Source organism: Ahaetulla prasina, chromosome 1 (genome assembly GCF_028640845.1).
Source record: "Ahaetulla prasina isolate Xishuangbanna chromosome 1, ASM2864084v1, whole genome shotgun sequence".
Classification (NCBI taxonomy): domain Eukaryota; kingdom Metazoa; phylum Chordata; class Lepidosauria; order Squamata; family Colubridae; genus Ahaetulla; species Ahaetulla prasina.
This window is the reverse complement of record NC_080539.1, coordinates 107,422,767-107,445,500: the sequence shown is the minus strand read 5'-3', so window position 1 is coordinate 107,445,500 and position 22,734 is coordinate 107,422,767. Positions and strand designations below refer to the sequence as shown.

The 22,734-nt window shown below is 34.2% G+C and overlaps 1 protein-coding gene across 6 annotated transcripts in view; it reads left to right on the top strand.

Annotated features, from left to right (window-relative positions):
• LAMA2 (laminin subunit alpha 2) overlaps positions 1-22,734 on the top strand; it is a 515,150-nt gene that overhangs the window by 430,810 nt on the left and 61,606 nt on the right. For all 6 annotated transcript variants that reach the window (XM_058172079.1, XM_058172060.1, XM_058172053.1 and 3 more), the window contains 6 exons: positions 4,839-4,955; positions 8,008-8,190; positions 12,012-12,166; positions 18,352-18,495; positions 19,789-19,922; positions 22,408-22,567. In XM_058172079.1, coding sequence (XP_058028062.1) covers positions 4,839-4,955; positions 8,008-8,190; positions 12,012-12,166; positions 18,352-18,495; positions 19,789-19,922; positions 22,408-22,567 — 893 coding nt within the window. The remainder of the gene's footprint in view (positions 1-4,838; positions 4,956-8,007; positions 8,191-12,011; positions 12,167-18,351; positions 18,496-19,788; positions 19,923-22,407; positions 22,568-22,734) is intronic.

The window sequence follows — 22,734 nt, the reverse complement described above, 5'->3', positions numbered from 1 at the left end:
ATTACAGAGTCAATTTAATATGTTAATGGCAGATCAGGTGGCAACCAATATACAATATGCTAAACATAATACTTTTTGTAATGCCAATAAATCAGGGAGGTGGTTGGCTTATATGTTAAGGAAAAGACAGAAAGCACGTACTATTGAAGGAATTGAATACAAGGGTAAAGTGCGATTTCAACAGGATAAAATTAAAAAAGCTTTCTTGGAATATTATACAAATTTATATGCCAGAGATACAATATTGAATATGGATATTGATAAATATTTGAAAGAATATAAGGTTAAAGGTTTAACTAATGAACAAAGGGAAGAGTTGAATCGGCCTATAACTTCTGAGGAAATTATTTGGGTAATAAAGCAATTAAAAATAGGGAAATCCCCGGGCACAGATGGACTTACAGCAATATATTATAAAAAGTTACAGGATGAGATAGTTGGTCCACTTATGGAGTTATTCAATCAGATATTGAGGGGAGGAGGAGTACCACCATCATGGAGGACTACTTTTATTTCATTGATACCAAAAGAGGATCAGGATTGTACTAAGCCTGGGAATTATAGACCAATTTCTCTTGAATAATGATTATAAGATTTTTGCAAAAATAATGGCAAATAGGTTAATGGAAATTGTACAACAAAGGATCCACACTGACCAGTCTGGTTTTATAAAAGGGAGACAAATGAGGAATAACGTTAGGCAGATAGTGAATATATTGGAATACTTGGAAAAGAAAAATCAGATTCCGGCAGCGTTTATATTTTTGGATGCAGAGAAAGCTTTTGATCGTTTGCATTGGGAATTTTTATTTAAATTAACAGACAAAATGCAATTTGGAAATGGTTTTATACGAATACTTAGGGCAATTTATGGAGAGCAAACAGCTCAGATAATAATTAATGGTAGTTTGACAGATAGTTTTAAAATTGCGAAAGGAACAAGGCAGGGGTGTCCTTTATCACCTTTATTGTTTATTTTATCTTTGGAACCTTTATTGGATAAGATAAGAGAGTTAAGGAGATAGAGGGTATTAGAATTAGAAGATATGAATATAAAGTCAGAGCATTTGCAGATGATTTGGTTGTTATGTTGACTCAGCCTATAAATTCGAGTGTATATTTGTTGGAAGTAATTAATCAATATGGAAGGGTCTCAGGGTTTAAAGTGAATCAAAATAAAACAAAAGTGTTAACCAAAAATATGATTAAGAACCAGAAAGAAAAACTAGAGGAAATAACAGGATTTGAAATTGTAAAAAAGGTTAAATATTTAGGAGTCTTTCTTACATCATCAAATGGAAAATTGTATAAGAATAATTATGATGTGTTATGGAAAAAAATTCAGAAGGAAATGAATACTTGGAAAAAATTACAATTATCTTTGTTAGGGAGAATAGCAGCTATAAAAATGAATGTTTTGCCTAAATTCTTGTTCTTGTTTCAGATGATACCAATAATTAAGAAAGATAAAAATTTGGATGAATGGCAGATTGGAATTAATAAATTTATATGGGAAGGGAAAAAAGCGAGAGTCAAAATGAAAATAATGCAAGATACACGGGAAAGAGGAGGATTAAAAATGCCTAATTTAAAATTGTATTATGAAGCAGTTGTTCTTTCGGTATTAAGTGATTGGTTTAATTTGACGGAGGAAAGGATTTTGAATATAGAAGGTTATGATTTATTATATGGTTGGCATGCATATTTATTGTATGATAAGAAAGTAGATAAAGCTTTTAAGAATCATGTGTTGAGAATTTCTCTTCTGCGTGTCTGGAAAAAATATTATTATAAGTTAAATTACAAAATTCCTATATGGGCATGTCCTAGGCACGCAGTAGAGAATATAAATATAGAACAGGAACAAGAAATGATTACTTATAAAGATCTTTTATACAATGAGAGGAAATTTACAACTAAAATCTTTGGATACATTAAAAGAAGAAGGGAGGAATTATACTTGGTTTCAATATGGACAGTTAAAGGCTAGATGGAAAGAAGATCAGAAAATTGGTATCATTCAAAATGAAGAAAATTTGGTTAAACAAATTAGAAATCAAACTCAGGGGCATATAAAGAGATTGTATACTGTGTTGATAGAAATAGATTCTGAAAGAGATTTAATAAAGGATTGTATGATAAAATGGGCACAGAATATTCAAGAACCAATAATGTTGGAAACATGGGAAAAATTTGGTTAGAAATGTTAAATTTACGCAAGCGCAGAATTTAAGGAAAATTTTTATAAGATGTTTTATAGATGGCATTTAGATCCTAAGAAATTATCATGTATGTATCCAGATATGCAAGCGAAATGTTGGAGATGTAATTGTGATGATGCTACATATTTTCATGTATGGTGGACTTGTAAGAAAATTAAGTCTTTCTGGATAAGAATCTGGTGGATTATGCAGAATGTTTTGAAGAAGAAGATAAAGTTCCTACCGCAATTTTTCCTTTTGGGAATAACAACGGACTGTACAGTGATTGAGACTAAGTTGATTTTGAACTTAATAACAGCAGCACGACTGTTGATTGGACAATATTGGAAGAAAAAAGAATTACCCACAATAGAAGAATGGATATTAAAAGTTTCCTGTTTGGCTGAGATGGCTAAAATCTCACCCTTCTTGAAAGACAGTACTCAAGAAAAATATTTAAATGAATGGAAGAACTGGATTGATTATATTCAAAATAGATATCAGATTAAGAAATTTCGGATTGCTTTTGAATGAAGGATGTTATTTTGATTTTAATGGAAGAAGTCAGGTTATGTGAGAGAAAGATTATAATTGTGTTAGATTTTAAAAATTTAATGTATGACTGTTTTGTTTAAGGAACTATACCTTGTGTTTGCTCCGGGAAGTCCGGGGAGGGGTTTAGGAGGGAGGGGAGGGGAAAAATTTAATTGTTGTAAAACTATTTTAATAAAAAAAAAATCCCCATCCAATCAGAGCACAGCCAAGCTCCCACCCAATCAGTTCAAACCCCACTAGCAGTTAAAAGGAAGAAACAGCTGCAATCACACATTGCTCCCAGAAGCACGGTTGAAGCCTGAAGATGACGAATGAGATTATTAAACGTCGCCAAGACACTTCCAATTTTACGCTGGAGAAAACCCGAATAACCAAGACCTATATATATATATATATATATATATATATATATATATATATATATATATATATATATATATATATATATATATATATATATATATATATATGAAGAAGAAAAAGAAAAACAATAGGACAGGAATGGTAGGCACGTTTGTGCGCTTATGCACGTCCCTTATGGTCCTCTTAGGAATGGGGTGAGGTCAATAGTGGATAGATTTTGGTTAAAGCTTTTAGGATTATGAGAAGAGACCACAGAGTCAGGTAAAGTATTCCAAGCACTGATGATTCTGTTACAGAAGTCATATTTTCTGCAATCTAGATTAAAGCGGTTGACATTAAGTTTAAATCTATTGGTTGCTCTTGTATTATTGCAATTAAAGCTGAAGTAGTCTTTGACAGGAAGGACATTACAATAGATGATTCTATGAGTTAAACTTAGGTCTTGTCGAAGGCGACGGAGTTCCAAGTTTTCCAAGCCCAGGATTTCAAGTCTAGTGGGATAAGGTATTTTGTTGTTTACAGAGGAATGGAGAACTCTTCTTGTAAAATATTTCTGGACACGTTCAATTGTATTGATGTCAGAGATATGGTGAGGGTTCCAAACAGGTGAGCTGTATTCTAGAATTGGTCTAGCAAATGTTTTATATGCTCTGGTTAGTAGTGTAGTGTTTTTGGAAAAGAAGCTACGCAAGATTAGGTTTACAACTCTTAGAGCCTTTTTTGCTATGTATTTGCAGTGGGCTTTGGCACTTAGATCATTTGACATGAAAACTCCAAGGTCTTTAACAGGATGGGGGTCATCTGTGAGGTAATGTTCATCAAGCGAGTACTTAGTGTTTTGGTTCTTTTTTCCTATATGTAAGACTGAGCATTTGCTGGTTGAGATTTGGAGTTGCCAAGTTTTAGACCAAGCGGTTAGATGATCAAGGTCTTTTTGAATGATAGATGTATTATCAGTGGTGTTAAATAGTTTGACATCGTCAGCAAAGAGAACACAATTACTTGAGATATGGTCACAAAGATCATTAATGTATAGTATGAAGAGTGTTGGTCCAAGGACGCTGCCTTGAGGAACGCCACTCTTGACAGGAACAGGATTTGATAGAGCATTGCCAATTTTGACCACTTGTTGTCTGTTAGACAGAAAAGCAGATATCCATTTGTGAAGGGGTCCTGAAATGCCATAGGATTTTAGTTTTAGGAGAAGTTTATCGTGTACTACTGAGTCAAAAGCTTTGCAGAAGTCTATGTAGATTGCATCTATTGTTTTGCCTTGATCGAGATTTGTAGTCCATATGTTTTTACAGTGGAGAAGTTGTAAGTTGCATGATAATTTTTTCCTGAAACCAAATTGTTTATTGGAGAGTAGGTTGTTTGCTTCTAAGTGTGAGGTAATGGATTGGTTGATGATTGATTCCATGACTTTGCAGGTGACGCAGCATAGAGAGATTGGTCTGTAATTTTCGACTAAGCTGGGGTCTCCTTTTTTGAAGATAGGGATGACTGTGGCCAGTGACCAAAGTGACCAAATAGTCCAAAAATCCAGTGATAGCTCTTCATGGTCAATTATAATTTCTTAGCCTAAGCTCACTCATAAAATTATGATGATACTAAATTGAGAGAACTCCTATGTAACCCTGAATTCCTTTCAATATATATTAAACTTATAATGAATTATATTAATATAACCAAATATCTTGATTTGTGTACACCTTACAGAAAATGAGGATAATCTAAAAGGAATGCAGAATAAGTTGCAAGTTGCAGGGGCAAGAAACTCAGCTCTGTTGAAAGCTCTGAACGACACCCTGGAAAAGCTATCAGCAATTCCAAATGGTAAGTGGGGGCTGAACTAAATTATTCACAATCTACTTGTATTTATATTGTCCTTCCTTCCTTCCTTCCTTCCTTCCTTCCTTCCTTCCTTCCTTCCTTCCTCCCTTCTTTCCTTCCTTCCTTTCTTTTTTCTTTTTTATTATTTTCTTGATTCTTTCCTTCCTTCCTTTCTTCCTCCCTCCCTCCCTCCTCCCTTTCTTTCTTTCTTTCTTTCTTTCTTTTTTCTTGATTCCTTCCTTCCTTCTTTCTTACTTTCTTACTTTTTTCTTGTTTTCTTGATTCCTTCCTTCCTTTCTTCTTTCTTTCTTTCTTTCTTTCTTTCTTTCTTTCTTTCTTTTTTCAGGTTTTCTTGATTCCTTTCTTCCTTCCTTCCTTCCTTCCTTCCTTCCTTCCTTCCTTCCTTCCTTCCTTCCTTCCTATCTATGACAGCAATGTAATGTAAGAAGTATCAATATCATGCATTTGTGTTCCCAATCAAAATATTTTCATAATATAGACACTAAGTGCAGACAGAGGAATATTTCTCTTTAGTAATACATAGTGATGCCAAATAAAATCCTCCAAGACCCCTGGAAAACTTGCTCAGGTTCCCCCACTTCTCATTCTGTCTGCCAGGATCTTTCTCAATGATGTCACTTGTTGATCACACTCACTGGGCTGCTATGGTCACTGCTGTCTGCTCCCCTCCTGACTGCTGAACTTTATCCAATGCTTCCAAACCAGGGATACCATTCTGGCACATCCAAACTCAGTGGAAGTGGCATTGTTAGAATTATCATCACAGCACAATAGCTCAGCTCCAATAAGATGTGTCAGTATGCGGACAGTTTCAGCTCAATATATTTCTGGTTTTGATCTTCCACTTTTGAAAAATATGTATATATTATGCTTTCTACTCTGTCCCATAAATTCTCTTGTCTGGTTTGGCTCTTTGAGATATGTTAGTATATTGCTTGCCACAGAAGGAAAACTACTTGATATTCTTTTTTTTTTCCCTTTTTGGTTTAGCAAGAGCATTCGCTTTCTTCTGATTCTTAGAAGTCCTTCTTTTTTCTTTTAAAAGCAATGAAAGACAACATTTTTCCAACCAATCTATCATTTTAGTTCATTTTCCCAAAGTGCCTCTCCTTGCTGTTACAGTAAAAATGCTAAGAAAGGAGCAAATATTCAGAGTGAAAAAGATCAAGTTGAGCAAAGAACATCATTTCTGAAGAAACATAAGCAATCTGTACAGAAAGCAGCTGGAATTGAATGTGAGATTTGTTACTTACAGCAGCAAATGGAAGCCAAGATCTGCTGCCAGTGTTTTAATTATATGAAGTAAATAGGCATGACATCATAGTTCATTGTGCTACTTGCCTAGGAACTAAAACATACTGTGCATCAGAGGGAACCGAATTGTATACAGACCAGCCTGATATCTTCAGTGTGACAAATTTTGCTGGATTACGACTTCTTTGGTTAAAAAAAAAAGTTAATTAAACCTACTCACAAGAAACTGTGAATGTATCTTTGCCAGTGCAGTAGATACAATGGTTTGCAGGAGGTCAACAAAAAGTAAGGATATTAAAAACACGAAAGAATAGCCGCTCTTTTTTCTCTATGTAAATTTAGATTCCATAAACAATTCAGACAATAGTTCAGTTAATATATGTTTTGCTCATATTTCACGCGATGTTATGTTATGGGCACATTTACTGATGTCATTGTTACAACACTAACAATGCTGTCACTCTTGTTACTTCAGAGAGGTTACATGGTTTATTTTTTTCTTGGAATAAATGAAAATAAATAGGGTTTATGTTTCATTTTTTTTAAAAAAAATAAAGATTTACCCTTTCAGAAACAAACTGAAAGGTTTTGTCTTGCAGTAGGACTCAACCCAACTCAAATAGTCCCTCTATATGGGCTATTAGAATAGAATAGAATAGAATAGAATTTTATTGGCCAAGTGTGATTGGACACACAAGGAATTTGTCTTGGTGCATATGCTCTCAGTGTACATAAAAGAAAAGATACGTTCATCAAGGTACAACATTTACAACACAATTGATGATCAATATATCAATATAAATCATAAGGATTGCCAGCAACAAGTTATAGTCATACAGTCATAAGTGGAAAGAGATTGGGAACTATGAAACGATTAATAGTAGTGCAGATTCAGTAAATAGTCTGACAGTGTTGAGGGAATTATTTGTTTAGCAGAGTGATGGCCTTCGGGAAAAAACTGTTCTTGTGTCTAGTTGTTCTGGTGTGCAGTGCTCTATAGCGTCGTTTTGAGGGTAGGAGTTGAAACAGTTTATGTCCAGGATGCGAGGGATCTGCAAATATTTTCACGGCCTCTTCTTGATTCGTGCAGTATACAGGTCCTCAATGGAAGGCAAGTTGGTAGCAATTATTTTTTCTGTAGTTCTAATTATCCTCTGAAGTCTGTGTTTTTCTTGTTGGGTTGCAGAACCGAACCAGACAGTTATAGAGGTGCAAATGACAGACTCAATAATTCCTCTGTAGAATTGGATCAGCAGCTCCTTGGGCAGTTTGAGCTTACTGAGTTGGCGCAGAAAGAACATTCTTTGTTGTCCTTTTTTAATGATGTTTTTGATGTTAGCTGTCCGTTTGAGATCTTGCGATATGATAGAACCCAGAAATTTGAAGGTTTCTACTGTTGATACTGTGTTGTCAAGTATTGTGAGAGGTGGAAGTATGGAAGGGTTTTTCCTAAAGTCTACCACCATTTCTATGGTTTTGAGTGTGTTCAGTTCCAGATTGTTTTGGTTGCACCACAAGGCTAGTCGTTCGACCTCTCGTCTATATGCGGATTCGTCATTGTCTCGAATGAGACCAATCACTGTTGTGTCATCTGCGCTATTAAGCCCTATTAAGAAATTTGATAAATAAATCAACAAATCAATAAATATAATACTATGTACAAGATGTGATAAGTATGCATGTCTGCGGTCATGAGTTATTTATAAAAAAAGGTGTCATAAAAATCAAATAAATAAAATAAGTATCTTGGTTCTATTTTTTCCCCTCCTCCTGTTTACAGATACAGCAGCCAAAGTACAAGCAGTTAAAGACAAAGCCAAGCAAGCTAACGATACTGCAAATGAGGTACTGGCTAAAATCAGAGATCTCAATCAAAACCTCCTTGGATTAAAAGACAGATACAGAAAAGTTGCAGATGATGCAGCCAAAACAAACGCTATGTTGAAAGACCCTACTAAAAATAGTAAGACCTTATTATGCCTATGTACTTTGATTTCTTCCCTTTTTTCTAATCTTCTGAAATGAAAGGATTGTTCCTTCCCCTGATTTAAATTATGGTGTTATGTGCTTTTCAACAGCTACTAAGGTTGGTAAGGTTTGTGTATATAGAGAGAAGAATGGTGATATCCTGTGCTTTAAAAATTAGACCTTCCTGGTGATATTCCATACATAATTCCTTCATTATTTTGTATACTTCAAATACCACTTAATTAGAAGCATGTTTTCCATTGCCTTCTGCCTTCTTAATACATTGCTTTTGGTATATATATATATATATAAAAAAACAGTTTCAACTCTTAGTAATGAAAATGTCCTTGAAAGATCATTCCCAGGACAGTAGAAATAATGGTAAGCATTTGTAGTATGAACATATCAGGTAGGTATATAAGTTAATCATTGAATGAAAATGCTGTAATAAAGCTGTCTTTTGGTTGTAAAAGATGTATTATAATCTCTAGGGTAATATAGGTATGTTAGGAACATATTTTATGCTGAACCTTTACTTATTATATTCACTGAAAAGTACTATATTACTGGTAGAATTCAGAAAAAAATGTCTCTAACATAGCTATATGACCTGTTTTTGAATTTTCCATTCAATTGTGTCTGATTCTTGGAGGCTGCCTGGACAAGTCCTTGCAGTTTTCTTGGCCAGGTTTTTCAGATTTGCCATTGCCTTCTTCCTAGGGCTGAGAGAAAGTCACATACCTAAGGTGGGACTGGAACTCATGGTCCCCCAGTTTCTAGCCTGATTCACTACACCAAACTGGTTCTATGTGACCTGCAGCAGATGAATAACCATTTTTACTAGAAACCCTTTATATTGCCTCAGTGAGTGGATCACCCTTGGGACACACAGAAACACATTCCAGACCTGGTCATCTTTGTAATACATAGGAAAATATAATTTATAGGGAAAATATATATTATTTCACCAAAAAAAAATATAAAGGGAAAAGATAGAAGTATCCATAAGACTAGAGGAAAATGGGCTTAGGATTGTTGAATTTTTATAGCAACAACCACCAAAAAAATTGCATTGTTATATCCCCACAAATCTATTCTTCCTTTTTTGAATGGAGAGCAGTTTTATTATATGTTTGAAGATTTTTACTGCTCAGTTATGTGAATAAGAAATATCTTCTAGAAAATTCAGGAATGGTGTTCCTGAAGATAGTTTGCTATTACAATTCAGCTAAATTTAGCTGTTGGCTTACAGCAACCATGGACACAATCTAATTTAGAGTCAATTGACCAGACTGACAGGGGCTTCAGATTCCCAGTAGTCTTAATTAGAAAAGAAAAGATTGGAGATTGTTGTGGTAAAAGACTTTTGAGCTTTAGTCTACTTGAGTTTCTGGGCTGAATGCATATTCAGAAGTGTCCATCTCTGCTTGAGCCACTATTTGAGGTCTCACTCCATTTGGAGGATTTGAGGGAGGGCGGAAATAAAATTTCAGGTAGATCTTGAATGACTGGAGTCTCTTCATCCCTGCCTGCTTTTTATATTCAATAACCAAGTTTTAATTATCTATAGATCAGCTAGTTACCATGTTCTAAAAGTCCTAACAGAAAATATCCCACTTACTTCAAAACAGCATAATCCAGCCAAGAAAGCTGTGCCCACTTCCAGGTTTTTTTTCTTCAGTCACCAATTTATTTTATACTGCTGTTTGTTTTTTTAATTTACTTAAAAATTCTTTCTTTTCCTTTTCAAAAAAAATGCTTCAAACTTGCCTACAGGAATCAGTACGTATAAGGTTTTAACTTTATTCTTTTTAAAAATATATTTGCATGGTTATTATGTTAGGCATTGTCTAATAATAGCTGTTGTGTTCCAGCAATGACACTAATTTATCCAAGCAGCTTTGCTATGAAAAAGGAATGAACCCTAGCTCTGTTATTAGATAGTCATATATATCTATCAAGCACATTTTAAAAAATTAAAAAATGTTTTCATTCAAAAGTTCAACAAATAAACAAAGGGTCTTGGAAGCTTTCATTTTAAAAAGGCCAAATATTCTAACATGCAAATCAATCAAACTGTACACTTCCCAGTGTATTGAAAACTTGTTATGTTTGTCATTATTCCCTAGTTTTGTCTTGCATCTTGAGGATGAATGTCCAAACAGTTCTTCAGATAACAAAACAGAGGTTCTTTAGTGTGAGTGCTCCACTTTCACACTGAATACCACAGCAACCATTGTCACAGCTATCGAGTTTTAATTAATTAAACATAATAGCAATAGTAATAGCACTTAGACTTATATACCACTTTATAGTGCTTTCACAATCCTCTCTAAGTGGTTTACAGAGTCAGCCTATTGCCCTCTTGGTCCTCAATTATCAACCTCGGAAGGATGGCAGGCTGAGTCAACCTTGAACCAGTGAGATTTGAACTTTCGAACTGCAGCTAGCAATCAGCTGAAGTAGCCTGCAGTGCCACACTCTAATCATTGCGCCACCTCGGTTCTTATAATACTTTCAGTTTGAGTAATCATCTAAAACACTCAACAGAAAAAAAAACAAATTTTGAGTGGAGTGAATTCAGTATATTCCCATGCACATACAAACACTTTTGCTGCATTTTGTTGGAGCTTAGAGCTTTCTAATTGTTAAGCAGTAGACTCAGAAGATGTTTCATATTCAAATACATAATTAGTGTACTCACTATTATGCATCTTTCCATGTAAAATCAAACAGGAATACCAGATATTGATGAGACACGACAGAAGAAGGGTGTCTCATCAATATCTGGTATTGTTTGTGGACTTCCAAAACCAACTAGATTAATCCTAAATGCCTCATATACAGTAAATGATTGGGATTATACATATCACCAAGGTTGCCGGGCCCATCCATGTGTTGCTTCTTTTTCTAGAGTACCATGAACTGAACATGGTTTCAGACCAATGCAGGTAGAGATCTATAAGAACAGTTTTTAGTAAGATTTAGTATCTTGCATCTTTTACTATATGCAGAGATATGAATCTGCTACCTAATCTACACATGGGGCCCATTATACATATAATATATGAAACCATCTATATTATTTTGTTTTGTTTATGCTGAGCCATGCTCTGAAGTTCCTGTTGTCGTGTTTATTCAAATTTTGCAAATTTAGGGTATCTGGAAAAATATGTTTGAGATATGAAACACTTCATTTATTAATTGGCAAATTACTATTGTAATTCAAAACGTGTTCTGCAATGCAAGAATGTAAGCCCTGAAATCTTAGCTCCCCAGAGCACTTTTCTAACTCTTGCTGCTTGCTACTATTTTGCCTTTAAAGCAAGTTATAAAATTAAAATTAAAATGGCAATTATTTTCCATCTTTAATATGATTACTGCAGATGGCTTTGAGCACAGCAACCCCAGTTTTAAACATAGTTCATGAATTTAGAAATTAATGTAACTTCCTTCCTTTCACTCCTGACATTCTTATTTTAAAATTTGCATCATGGCTGATTTAAACCATCATTTCCCAAGGATCCATCCAGATCAGGAAAGTACTTTAATAATAGAATCCAAATGGCCATATGAAGCAAGTAAATGTTTTGTATCTTTGGCTAGAGTGCAAAATCAATCTACATTTTCCTGTTTCAGGTATAATGAGATGTTTTAATAAATTACCCATGATGCAAATTTCTGAGAGGAGAGAGTCAAGGGAAGAGTTCATTTTTGATTTATAAATCACTGCGCCAGAGTGCTCTTGGTTTTTATTAATGGCGCTTGGATCCAAAATTTAATCGGTTCTGTTTTGTTTTGTTTTTTCACATAAAGTTGCTGATGCAGATGACACTGTTAAAAATCTGGGCAAAGAAACAGATCGGTTAATGGATAAATTGAAACCAATCAAACAACTTCAAGATAACCTGGGGAAGAACATCTCTCACATTAAGGACCTGATAAATCAAGCCAGGAAGCAAGCCAATTCTGTAAGTCTTTCTAAAAGAGCTTAGTTTATTTCTTTGAAAAAATAAAGACTTCCAAAAAACGAACTGTACTTTTGGTGGCTACAGAAGAAGTTGGTTTGCCAGATTATGTCTGGCACATTCCCCCCCCACACACACACACACTTCTTACCGTAGTCTTCCTCCTCCATGTGAATGGTGAAACTGGGCCTGTACAGGCTACATAATTGCTGCCTTCAGGAAAAATCTGTTTACTCAGTCACAATCAATTAAAAATCCCAAGGTTGTCCAAAAATATCCACATCAGTTTCATCTCAGGTTTTCAAATCAATCTTCTCACCAAACATTGCTCTGAAAGTAAGAGCTTGAAGAAGCAACTGTAACAATATAATTTCATCCTCATCTCAACAATTGGAATTAATGTGTATTGATAAATTATAGCCTCCTACATAAATATTAATAGGAAATATTAATATTTGAACAGAAACTAACTGATCAAATATTTAATGAATCATTTCCACCCAATACAGTCCCTACTATATTCTGAATGCGTACAGTTGGTAATCAGGAAGCACTGCTGCTTTGAAAGTAAAATTGACAACATTCTTGCAGACTAACCATGAATATTAGGAGATTGCTGTCCCATTTTTTCCCCCATTATGTACATGGGTTAAGAACATCACTTTCTAGTTTTATTACTGAGTCCCAAGTTTGTCTTCAAAATGCAATTACATTTGAAACACATTTTAACTGGTAATGCTAAGTCTATTTGCCCTCTGACCTACAAGAACCTAAAAAAGGATCTCTCAAGATGAATATGTTCAAGTCAAAGCTTTTATGTTGCTCCAGGAAAAATATAAAAAGGAAAGTATGTGTCATAATAATGAGAAAACAGCATATTTACTTGATAAACAGCCCTTCATATAAAATAGAGGCAATCATTTACCTCCGCAACAATTTCCATCTATAGATTTTAAAGTTACATTCCTAACATTATTCATGCCTTGGAGTAGGCATCTCTGTATTTTTATGGGTGAGGATAGAAAAATCCACATTGATCGTTCTTTAATAGATACTCTGTCTCAGTGATATTTGTACCATTCAAAGGTTTTTAAAGCATATAAATCTTTTTGGGCTATTTTCTAATGTAGGTAACTAACCTTCTAAGCTTACACATTTAAGTGTAATGTTTTTCCTTCAGGGTTATTTCGGTTTTATTTTGTGTTTTTGCTTTACTTTGCTGGACTGAATACTCTGTATCTACTGCTCCCTTATATCCCTAAAACAAATAATGAATATAAAATATCATAGATAACAGTTATTTCTTCTCACATAATTACAATTCTTACTGCAGAATAAATCTGGTGAGATACGTTTCAGTTTGCATGTTGTCATATTTGCTAATATGATCTTTACATTGAACAACTGCTAACGTTTTAATTGGCTTGTTTGATTTATTTGTTTACTTATTATGCCTATAAACTGTTTCAGTGATAATAGATTGTGAAAGACATTCGGAGACCTTCTTATCATTCATTGCAGTAACTGTGTTAAAATAGATAGATACACATTCATGCACAATCCAAAATAACTGCAGACAACGTTAACATATAGACTTTCCTTTTTAAGAAGAGTCAAAAGAAGCATATTAGATCTTGAAGATACACTGGAAAACCCAGGTCTTTCTAGCTTTATGAATACTTCAAGGGTATGGGATCTAATTTGTAGAGAAATTCAGAGAAAGGGTGCATGAACTGACCCTAACCCTAACCCTTCTCCAGGGTCCCTGCAGGTGGCAATCATTAGAGGCCCGGAAAGAATCTTATTTTCTCAAACATAATTTACAGGTAGAAACCACTAGGAGAAGGCAATACCAAAGATATCCAAGTCCTGATCCCTACAAAAAATTAAAACTGTTAACCAGAATCCTGAATTACTCCTTAAAACAGAGGTCTTCAATCTTGGCCACTTTAAGACTTGTGGACTTCAACTCCCAGAATTCTGGGTGTTGAAGTCCACAAGTCTTAAAGTGACCAAGGTTGGAGACCCCTGCCTTAAAACAAACTAGTTACAAGTGCAGTTCTCAAAATAGTAATAGTAGTAGTTTTACCTATATCTGTTCCTGTCTGAAATGCTTTATTCTGGACCAGCAGAAGTCTCTGAGTCATCTTCGGGGGAAATCCCAAGTACAACATGTTAGAGTAGTCCAAACAAGAGATGACCAAAGCGTGAATCATGATAAGTAGAAAATTCTGCTCCAGAAAGGATTGTACTGTAAAACACAAGTTGGAGCTGCTCATTGTGCAGGAGCAGGGAATGTAGGAGGAGCCACAAATTACAAGTAATCCTTGATTTACAACAGTTCGTTTAATGACCATTCAAAGTTACAACGGCACTGAAAAAAAGTGATTTATGACTGTTTTTTACAGTAACGGCCTTTGCAGCATCTCCATTATCATGGGGTCAGAATTCAGATGGTTGGCAACTGGTTCATATTTATGACTGTTTCTGTGTCCCAAGGTCATGTGATCACCTTTTGCAATCTTCTCACAAGAAAGTCGATGGGGAAGCCAGATTCACTTAACAACTAGGTTACTGACTTATCAACTGCAGTGATTCACTCAATAACTGAAGCAAGAAAGGTCGTAAAATAGTGGCAAAACTCACTTTAAAAATGTCTCACTTAACAACATAAATTTTGGGCTCAATTATGATCCTAAGTCAAGGACTACCTGTATAAACTAGCTCAGTCCATGGAAACATGAATGTTCAGTCAAAGAGTGATCACTCCTTATGATCCAAAGGCTGTAGTATGCTTTTCTGAATTCTTCTAAAATCCTGCTAGTGTCATTAGTAGTAGTATTTAACCATCTTGTCTTCTCTAAGACTCTTTAGGATGTTTTTCCAAGCTTTAAGATCTTCTCCAACAACTCTTTCCTTTGTATTATGTGTCTTAAATATTTAAGATTTACCATCATTATTAATGTTTTCAATAAGAAGTCTGATTTTACTTCCCATGGCACTGAATTATTTGTTGTCTTTGCAACCCAAGGCATTCTTAATTGTTTTCTCCAGGTCCATATATCAAAGGCATTAACTTTTCTTCATTAAGCATTTTTTAGTATCCAACTTTCTCAGGCATTCGTTAAAACAGGGAAACCATTGGTTTTATAATATGAACATTTCTTGTACTATCTTGTACTAACATTTCTTGTACTATCTTGTACTAACATTTCTTGTACTATCTCGTCTACTATATTTTATCTACACCACTCATCCAAGTAGCAGATATCTCTTTTTTCCATTCTTTATTATGGTCACTATCACTGTGAATTTTTGACCCTATGAAAATAAAAGTTTTTTTTTTACTATTACCGTGCCTTCTATGCTCGGGTGCATTGAGTTGGCATTATCTGTTGATTTAATCTTAATTGTTCTGCATGAGGTTTTGTTTTGGTTTTATGTTTTTATGTTTTTATTTTTTTGTTATTTGTATGGAACAATGTGCAAACTAGCTTTTGCTTTCTTTTTTTTAAAATTCAACAAGACATTTTTTAAAATCTTCTAGTTATCACTTTGGTATCATCAACATAGCTATGGTTTTTATGTTTCTCCCAGTTGTACTGATTCTAATCTGTATTTCTTCTACTAAAATATTTTTCATTGTATATTTGACATATATTTAATTGCTCTGTATCTATTAATATTATCACTTGTAGTTGTTATATAAATTCTTCAACGAACAGACAAAGTATCCTTGTATGTTCATATTTGAAAGGTATCTTCCGTCGCGAGCTCAAGACGCATTTATTCATCTGTGCAGGACTGGCTTAGATTTTAAATTCGTAGATTTTAAATTTATAGGGGTTTTAAATTTGGTTTTAAGATTGATATTTATATTTTTAATATTTGGCATTAGAATAAGTTTTTTAATAGTTATTTTAATTGTATATACATGTTTTATGTGCCTGTGAACCGCCCTGAGTCCTTCGGGAGATAGGGCAGTATATAAATTTGAATAAATAAATAAATAAATAAATAAATAAATAAATAAATAAATCTGCTATTTCTTGTGGTTCACCTTATCAAAAGTCTGGACTGCAAAACTTTGAGGCGTGAGCTTTATATTTTTTTGGCTATTGGAATGTAAATGGCTCTCCTCCAGTTCCTTGGACTCCAGGGTGTTTGTGTTACCTGATTATAAACTACAAGTGGTTTTCTAGGGCCCATTTAACTTCACTTTTCAAAATGTCTGATAGTACAATGATGAAACCTTGCTTATCCGTAATTTATTCTTCCACATATTTGTGCTGTTTCTTTGTTGAATCTTTATTCTCACATCTTTGATTCCTTTATATCTTATTATGCTTATTTTTGTATAAAAGCTTTACTTGCCTTCTCCAATTTTCTTAAACAAATATCTTGTTTCCCCTTTCAAATTATATTCTTAATATATTTGCATTGCTAATTTTATATGACTCCTTGTCACTTCTTGCTTTTGACTTGAGTTCATTGTTTAGTTGGACAGTTTTGATACTATGCCTTGGTTCATAGTCCTGGCAGAGCAATGGTATACCTATCTTTATAATATTGCCCTAACTGTGAATATTCCTTTAGTGATATACTGGAATGGATTGCCATTTTCTTCTCTGAGGAATCATACAGTATTTAGTCTGTTCCCTTGTCTATTACTTGTCCATCATAGATAATAGAATAGAGTAGAGTAGAATAGAGTAGAGTAGAATAGAGTAGAGTAAAGTAGAGTAGAGTAGGATAGGGTAGAGTAGAGTAGAGTAGAGAAGAGAAGAGAAGATAATTTTTTATTGACCAAATGTGATTGGACACACAAGGAATTTGTCTTGGTGCATATGCTCTCGGAGTACATAAAAGAAACGATACATTCATCAAGAATCATAAGGTACAACACTTAATGATAGTCGTAGGGTACAAATAAGCAATCAGGAAACAATCAATATCAATATAAATTTTAAGGATACAAGCAACAAAGTTACAGTCATACAATCATAAGTGGAAGGAGATGGGTGATGGGAACAATGAGAAGATTAATAGTAGTGCAGATTTAGTAAATAGTTTGACAGTGTTGAGGGAATTATTTGTTTAGCAGAGTGATGGCCTTCGGGGGAAAAATGTTCTTGTGTCTAGTTGTTCTGGTGTGCAGTGATCTATAGTGTCATTTTGAGGGTAGGAGGAGGGTAGGACAGTTTATGTCCAGGATGCAAGGGGTCTCTAAATATTTTCACAGGCCTCTTTTTGACTCATGCAGTATACAGGTCCTTAATGGAAGGCAGGTTGGTAGTAATTGTTTTTTCTGCAGATCCATAGATGGATCTTCTGGAAGTATACAATCCCTACAGTATAGCTCATAGAATCACTGCAATATGGAAATACTTTCACTGCTGCAAGCTGAAATCCATTACAATTTTTGAGTATATTTGCACAACCTTTCATCAGAGTTATAAATACATCTCTTTTATGATCCTAGAATCATCCCTTTTCAAATTATGACATCCGTAGCGATAGTATATACATTTGCCTGGTTAGTATGGTGTTCTTTCAGAGTTTCAGATAATAAACTTTAGCAATCAAATGGAATGTTCAACTTTCTTGTTTGTTTTTGGAAAGTAATTCTGTAAACTCAATAAAGCAAATCGACTGGGTCTTTATTGAGTCTTTTTTTTTAACATACAGAAATGCCATTGCTTTTAAAAATAATGATAATAATATTACAGTAAGCACTAAGTGAACTCTTAGTGACTATAGATAATTAGTTTTAAAAATTAAAAGATCCTATGGGACGCATCTAGCAACAGTTGTCAATAGAAGCACAATATATAAAAGGCTTTCATAACACACACCCAAACAATAGGAAATAATTTATTTAAAATAATATGGTATATGTACAAGTCTCAAATATAGTAGCTCATACATTTGACTTCATTAGGCAGTTTACTTCTGAATTATTCAGCAATTGAGTTGTCAAACCAGGACTTTGTACATTGTTAGATATTCTGGTGTGGTAAAATAATGGATTGTGATGTCCTTAGAGAATACTACATAAAACTGCTAGTACTTTATATTCTAAAGCCAGATCTCTGGAAAATTCCTATCAATTTATTTTCATGAGTGGAACTGAAAATATTAAAAATGGATCTCTTTCTTTTTCTTTTGCCTTTAATTGCTAATTGAAGATTAAAGTATCTGTGGCTTCAGGAGGAAACTGTATTCGAACATACAGACCAGAAATTAAAAAAGGACTGTACAACACTGTTATTCTCAACGTAAAGACAACTGTTCCTGATAATCTACTTTTTTATCTTGGAAGTAATAGATATGTAAGTCCACATTAGGTTGTTTTTTTTATGTTACCATCTGATTGTATATTGATATTAATTCTGGCAATATAGCTGGAGTACCATCTGATATTCATAGAGCTACCTATCATTACTGTTGCCATTTCCCATAAGTCACTTCATCCCACATCATCATGTTTACATTTTCCCAAGGAATAGCAAAAGCAAGTATTGTTATTACCAGAACCCCTTGGCTCAAATTAGTGCATTGTCACCGCTTGTGTAGGAAACTGGTCAGTAACGTTCCTATTGCTGAACCCTTAAATAGGCTCAGTTAATCTAATATGGGGTGCCTTCCTTGGAGTGGAGTCGTCGATGATAAAAATCGATATGGATAGGACCCGAACCATTTTTGTTTTACTACAACAGTGATAAATAATATTTTTTTAAATGCTGGTATTTCTAGCATCAGCTATGCAATAACGAAAATAATTTGAAAGAGGAAGCTGGGGTAGGGGGAGAAGATGACACTTGTTAGGAGGACCTAGAAATCCCATCCAAATGAAAAGATACTCCAAAGGAACTAAATGCACAAAAGATCAAAAGAACTTCCAGTAGAGAGTGTAATTTGTAAAGTTATTTATAATTTACAAAATAATTTGTAAATTATTTCAGGAAATAATACAACTGATGGATTAATTAACTTTATAAAAACTGGGTCAATTTTTTTTTTAAATAGTTCTCTTTTGTTTCTAAAGCCTATGAGGGAAAAAAAGCCCCTGCAAAACTGATTCAAAAAGAAGTTTCAACCAGAAAATCCCACATTCATATTATATACTATTGTAAAATCAGTAAAATAAATAAAAAATAAAATATGTGCGAAGTATCCCTGGAAGCAGATATGATTACACAAAGGTATGAAGTTATGATAAAGAGAACTGGAGGTATTGAATCCCTTGTTTCTATAATGTTTCCTCTTTGCTTTATCTATATTTTTTTAAAAATAGACTTAAATATTTTTGAATATGTAAATTATACAGGATATTAGGGATTATGCTAGACAGTAATTGACAGCCATTACTAATGGGAAAGATAATGATTCAATTCATAAATATTACATATAGAACATGATAAGAAATATTTTCAGAAAAAAAATGCATTAAAAATAATTATCCCTTCGTGATAGTATATAACCGTTCATTGCACTTATTTGCTTCCTTTTCACTATTTTACTAAATAACATTTTGCATTATTTTACCAGGTTGTCTCAGAGGTTAGTAAACCCTATTATTATGCTATGTTCATTTTGTTTGAAATATCCTTTCCTCATCTTAGACTGACTTCTTGGCCATAGAAATGCGTAAAGGAAAAGTGGATTTCTTATGGGACGTGGGATCTGGGGTTGGGCGTGCTGACTATCCGGATCTCACAATTGATGACGGAGTTTGGTACCGAATTGAAGCCTCAAGGCAAGTTCCTAAGATCTTTCGTACTAATTGTGTCACTCTCAAATGGTGATTCCATGCTCCAGATTCCGAAAGAGCCTCGTAAAAAGATAACATTTTCAAAGTGGCATCACATTCATGCAAATTCTTGTGAAAGTAGTTATTCTGGGATCCATCCTATTGTATTTTTAGAATCTAATGCAATGTAATGCATGATCAAATATAAAATTTGAAAATGAAGCAGTTTCAAGGATCCTTCTCAGAGTGCCGTAAATAGTTATGACCATTTGGGAAGGAAAAGAAGAGTCCAGGTGAGATGTCTCTGATACCTGCTGCCTACCTTTCTCCCTTTTGTCTTCAGGGATCCTGCCAAAATATAGCTTTACTAAGTGGAGAAGCTTCTGCCAGTACTTTTGCAATATTGAGAATGCTGTATTAGCTTTTAATTTATTTATTTTTGTATGCACTGTTTTTGATTTTTTTAAATTTTTTGTTGTATGAGTGGACAAGCAGAATATAAACCTAATAAATACAAGAAATATTTTAAAAGCCCTACCTGTTCTTTTAGACATCAGAATATGTATACCTTTCATTAGCGGCATATTATTGTCCAAATGAATAAAGCAGTGGCCCGTCTTAGTTACCTATTATTTTGCCAATGTGGCTGTGACAAAAGTACTTTGTGAATAAAACTAATTGGGATGATGTGTTTCTCCCACTCATTAGGAAATGGACCTAGGAATAGCAGCATCTGAGTAACATGGGTTGTGGGAGCAATCCCTAAGCTGCAATCTTCTGAAGAATCTGTCTTCAGATCATTTCAAGTTCCCCCATCTACCGTTCTTATCAGATTGATTGATTATTTATTTATTTATTTATTTTGTCACAACATCATATAAAAAGATTATATAGTATATAAACATATATATGAGTAAATATTAGGAGGTATAAGCATATATATATATATATATATATATATATATATATATATATATATATATATATATATAAATATATATATATATATATATATATGAAGAAGAAAAGAAAAACAATAGGACAGGAACGGTAGGCACGTTTGCGCTCTTATGCACGCCCCTTATGGTCCTCTTAGGAATGGGGTGAGGTCATAGTAGAAAGTTTTTGGTTAAAGCTTTTAGGATTATGGGAAGAGACCACAGAGTCAGGTAAAGTATTCCAAGCACTGATGATTCTGTTACAGAAGACATATTTTCTGCAATCTAGATTAAAGCGGTTAACATTAAGTTTAAATTTTGTTGCAGCTTTGTGTGTGCATGGTTATGCACTGCTCATGAGAACCGGGGCATAGAGCAAAATCATGGCTGTGAATACCTGGAATTTTGGAATAGTGGTCTCAGGCAAGAGACTAAGGCAGGAGTCTCAGGCAAGACTCACAGCCTTTTCCAATGGATCAGCTCTTCACATTACTAACTTTTTTAGGAGCCTTGAGACCACATCAGAAAAAAATCCTGCTTCCAAGTCGTTCTTTGATATTAGGGGTTTGAATCCTAATCCCTTTGATTGAAGTTTGAGCCCTTTCAAATGTGTGTTTTGATCTGCATGCTGATTAAACTATGTCATTTGACATGTTCCAATGGAATGGTTCTAGTTCTGTTGGAAACTCAAAACTGACGTATTTTTTATCTCTGTCTGTTGAAGTGCCATTCATGATCTAGCTTACTATACTGCCATAATAAATCCATTGAACTTATTCAGAGTGAAAAAGCATGTCTGTCATGAAAAGAACAGACAAAGGCATAAACAAATGAAAAGTTGAGCCTTGGAAGTCTGGAATGCTTCAGATTCAAAAGTGGGCGGACGGGCGGGGGAAGGCATTGAGGAAGTGCAAAGAAAGAAAAAGATGAATATGCCCTGTTCATAAAATATAGAATGTTTTTGATGCATAAACTCATTGGAGTCTATAGAATAAATTGATGTTTGTTTTTTTCCAGTATCTTTTATTTTCTGAGGCAGCATCTGCTACAAATAAAGGGATTGTAACCTTTATCTTTTAAAAATAGCTGCATTTTAGATTTAGAGATGAAAATCCCTGCAAGCTGTAGAAGCTAATATAAATAAAGAAATTGTCCTCTCCATTTGAGTGGTGTGGACTTTCAGGCAACAGGTGTGGTGGGTTGAAATTGTAGTCCACGGAATTCTTTGTTTCCATAGTGGAATTTTTCTTCTCAGATTAAAATAATAAATCTCATAACTTCTTGCCACTGGGATTACATGTTATCAGGCACCTGTGTTAACCTAGTCAATAGGAATCCATTCCTGTTGGCTAACTCTTCACATGAACCTAACCATCAGAGATTCAGAATCCATAGTGTATCCTAATAATTTAAAACTTGAATACAAAAATTCACAAAATGTCATCTTGCATATGTAAATATCTTCATAGGTTGGAGAGAATGCTTGTATTTACATGAAGGTGAATGTTAGTTGATGAGTAGCGAAACTCACCCCCGTGTTTTTTTTCTTACAGGACTGGAAGAAATGGCACCATTTCAGTACAGGCATTAGAAGGTCCCAAAGCTACCATCATTCCAGGCATTTTCAGTGGAATTTCTCCACCTGGTTACACAATTTTAGATGTAGATGCAAACGCCATGCTATTTGTTGGAGGTTTAACTGAGAAAATAAAGGTAATGAGTGACTCTCTGCTTAACTGGTCACTGTAACCATATATGCTTTTCTTTGTTTTATTTAAAGCATTTGCTTGAGAGGGAGCAGTCTTAATTCACTGTCTTTTGTGGAATTTCAGAGAGTTGTGCTCAAAGTAGCTTCTAGACTACAGTCTAATTAATTGCCA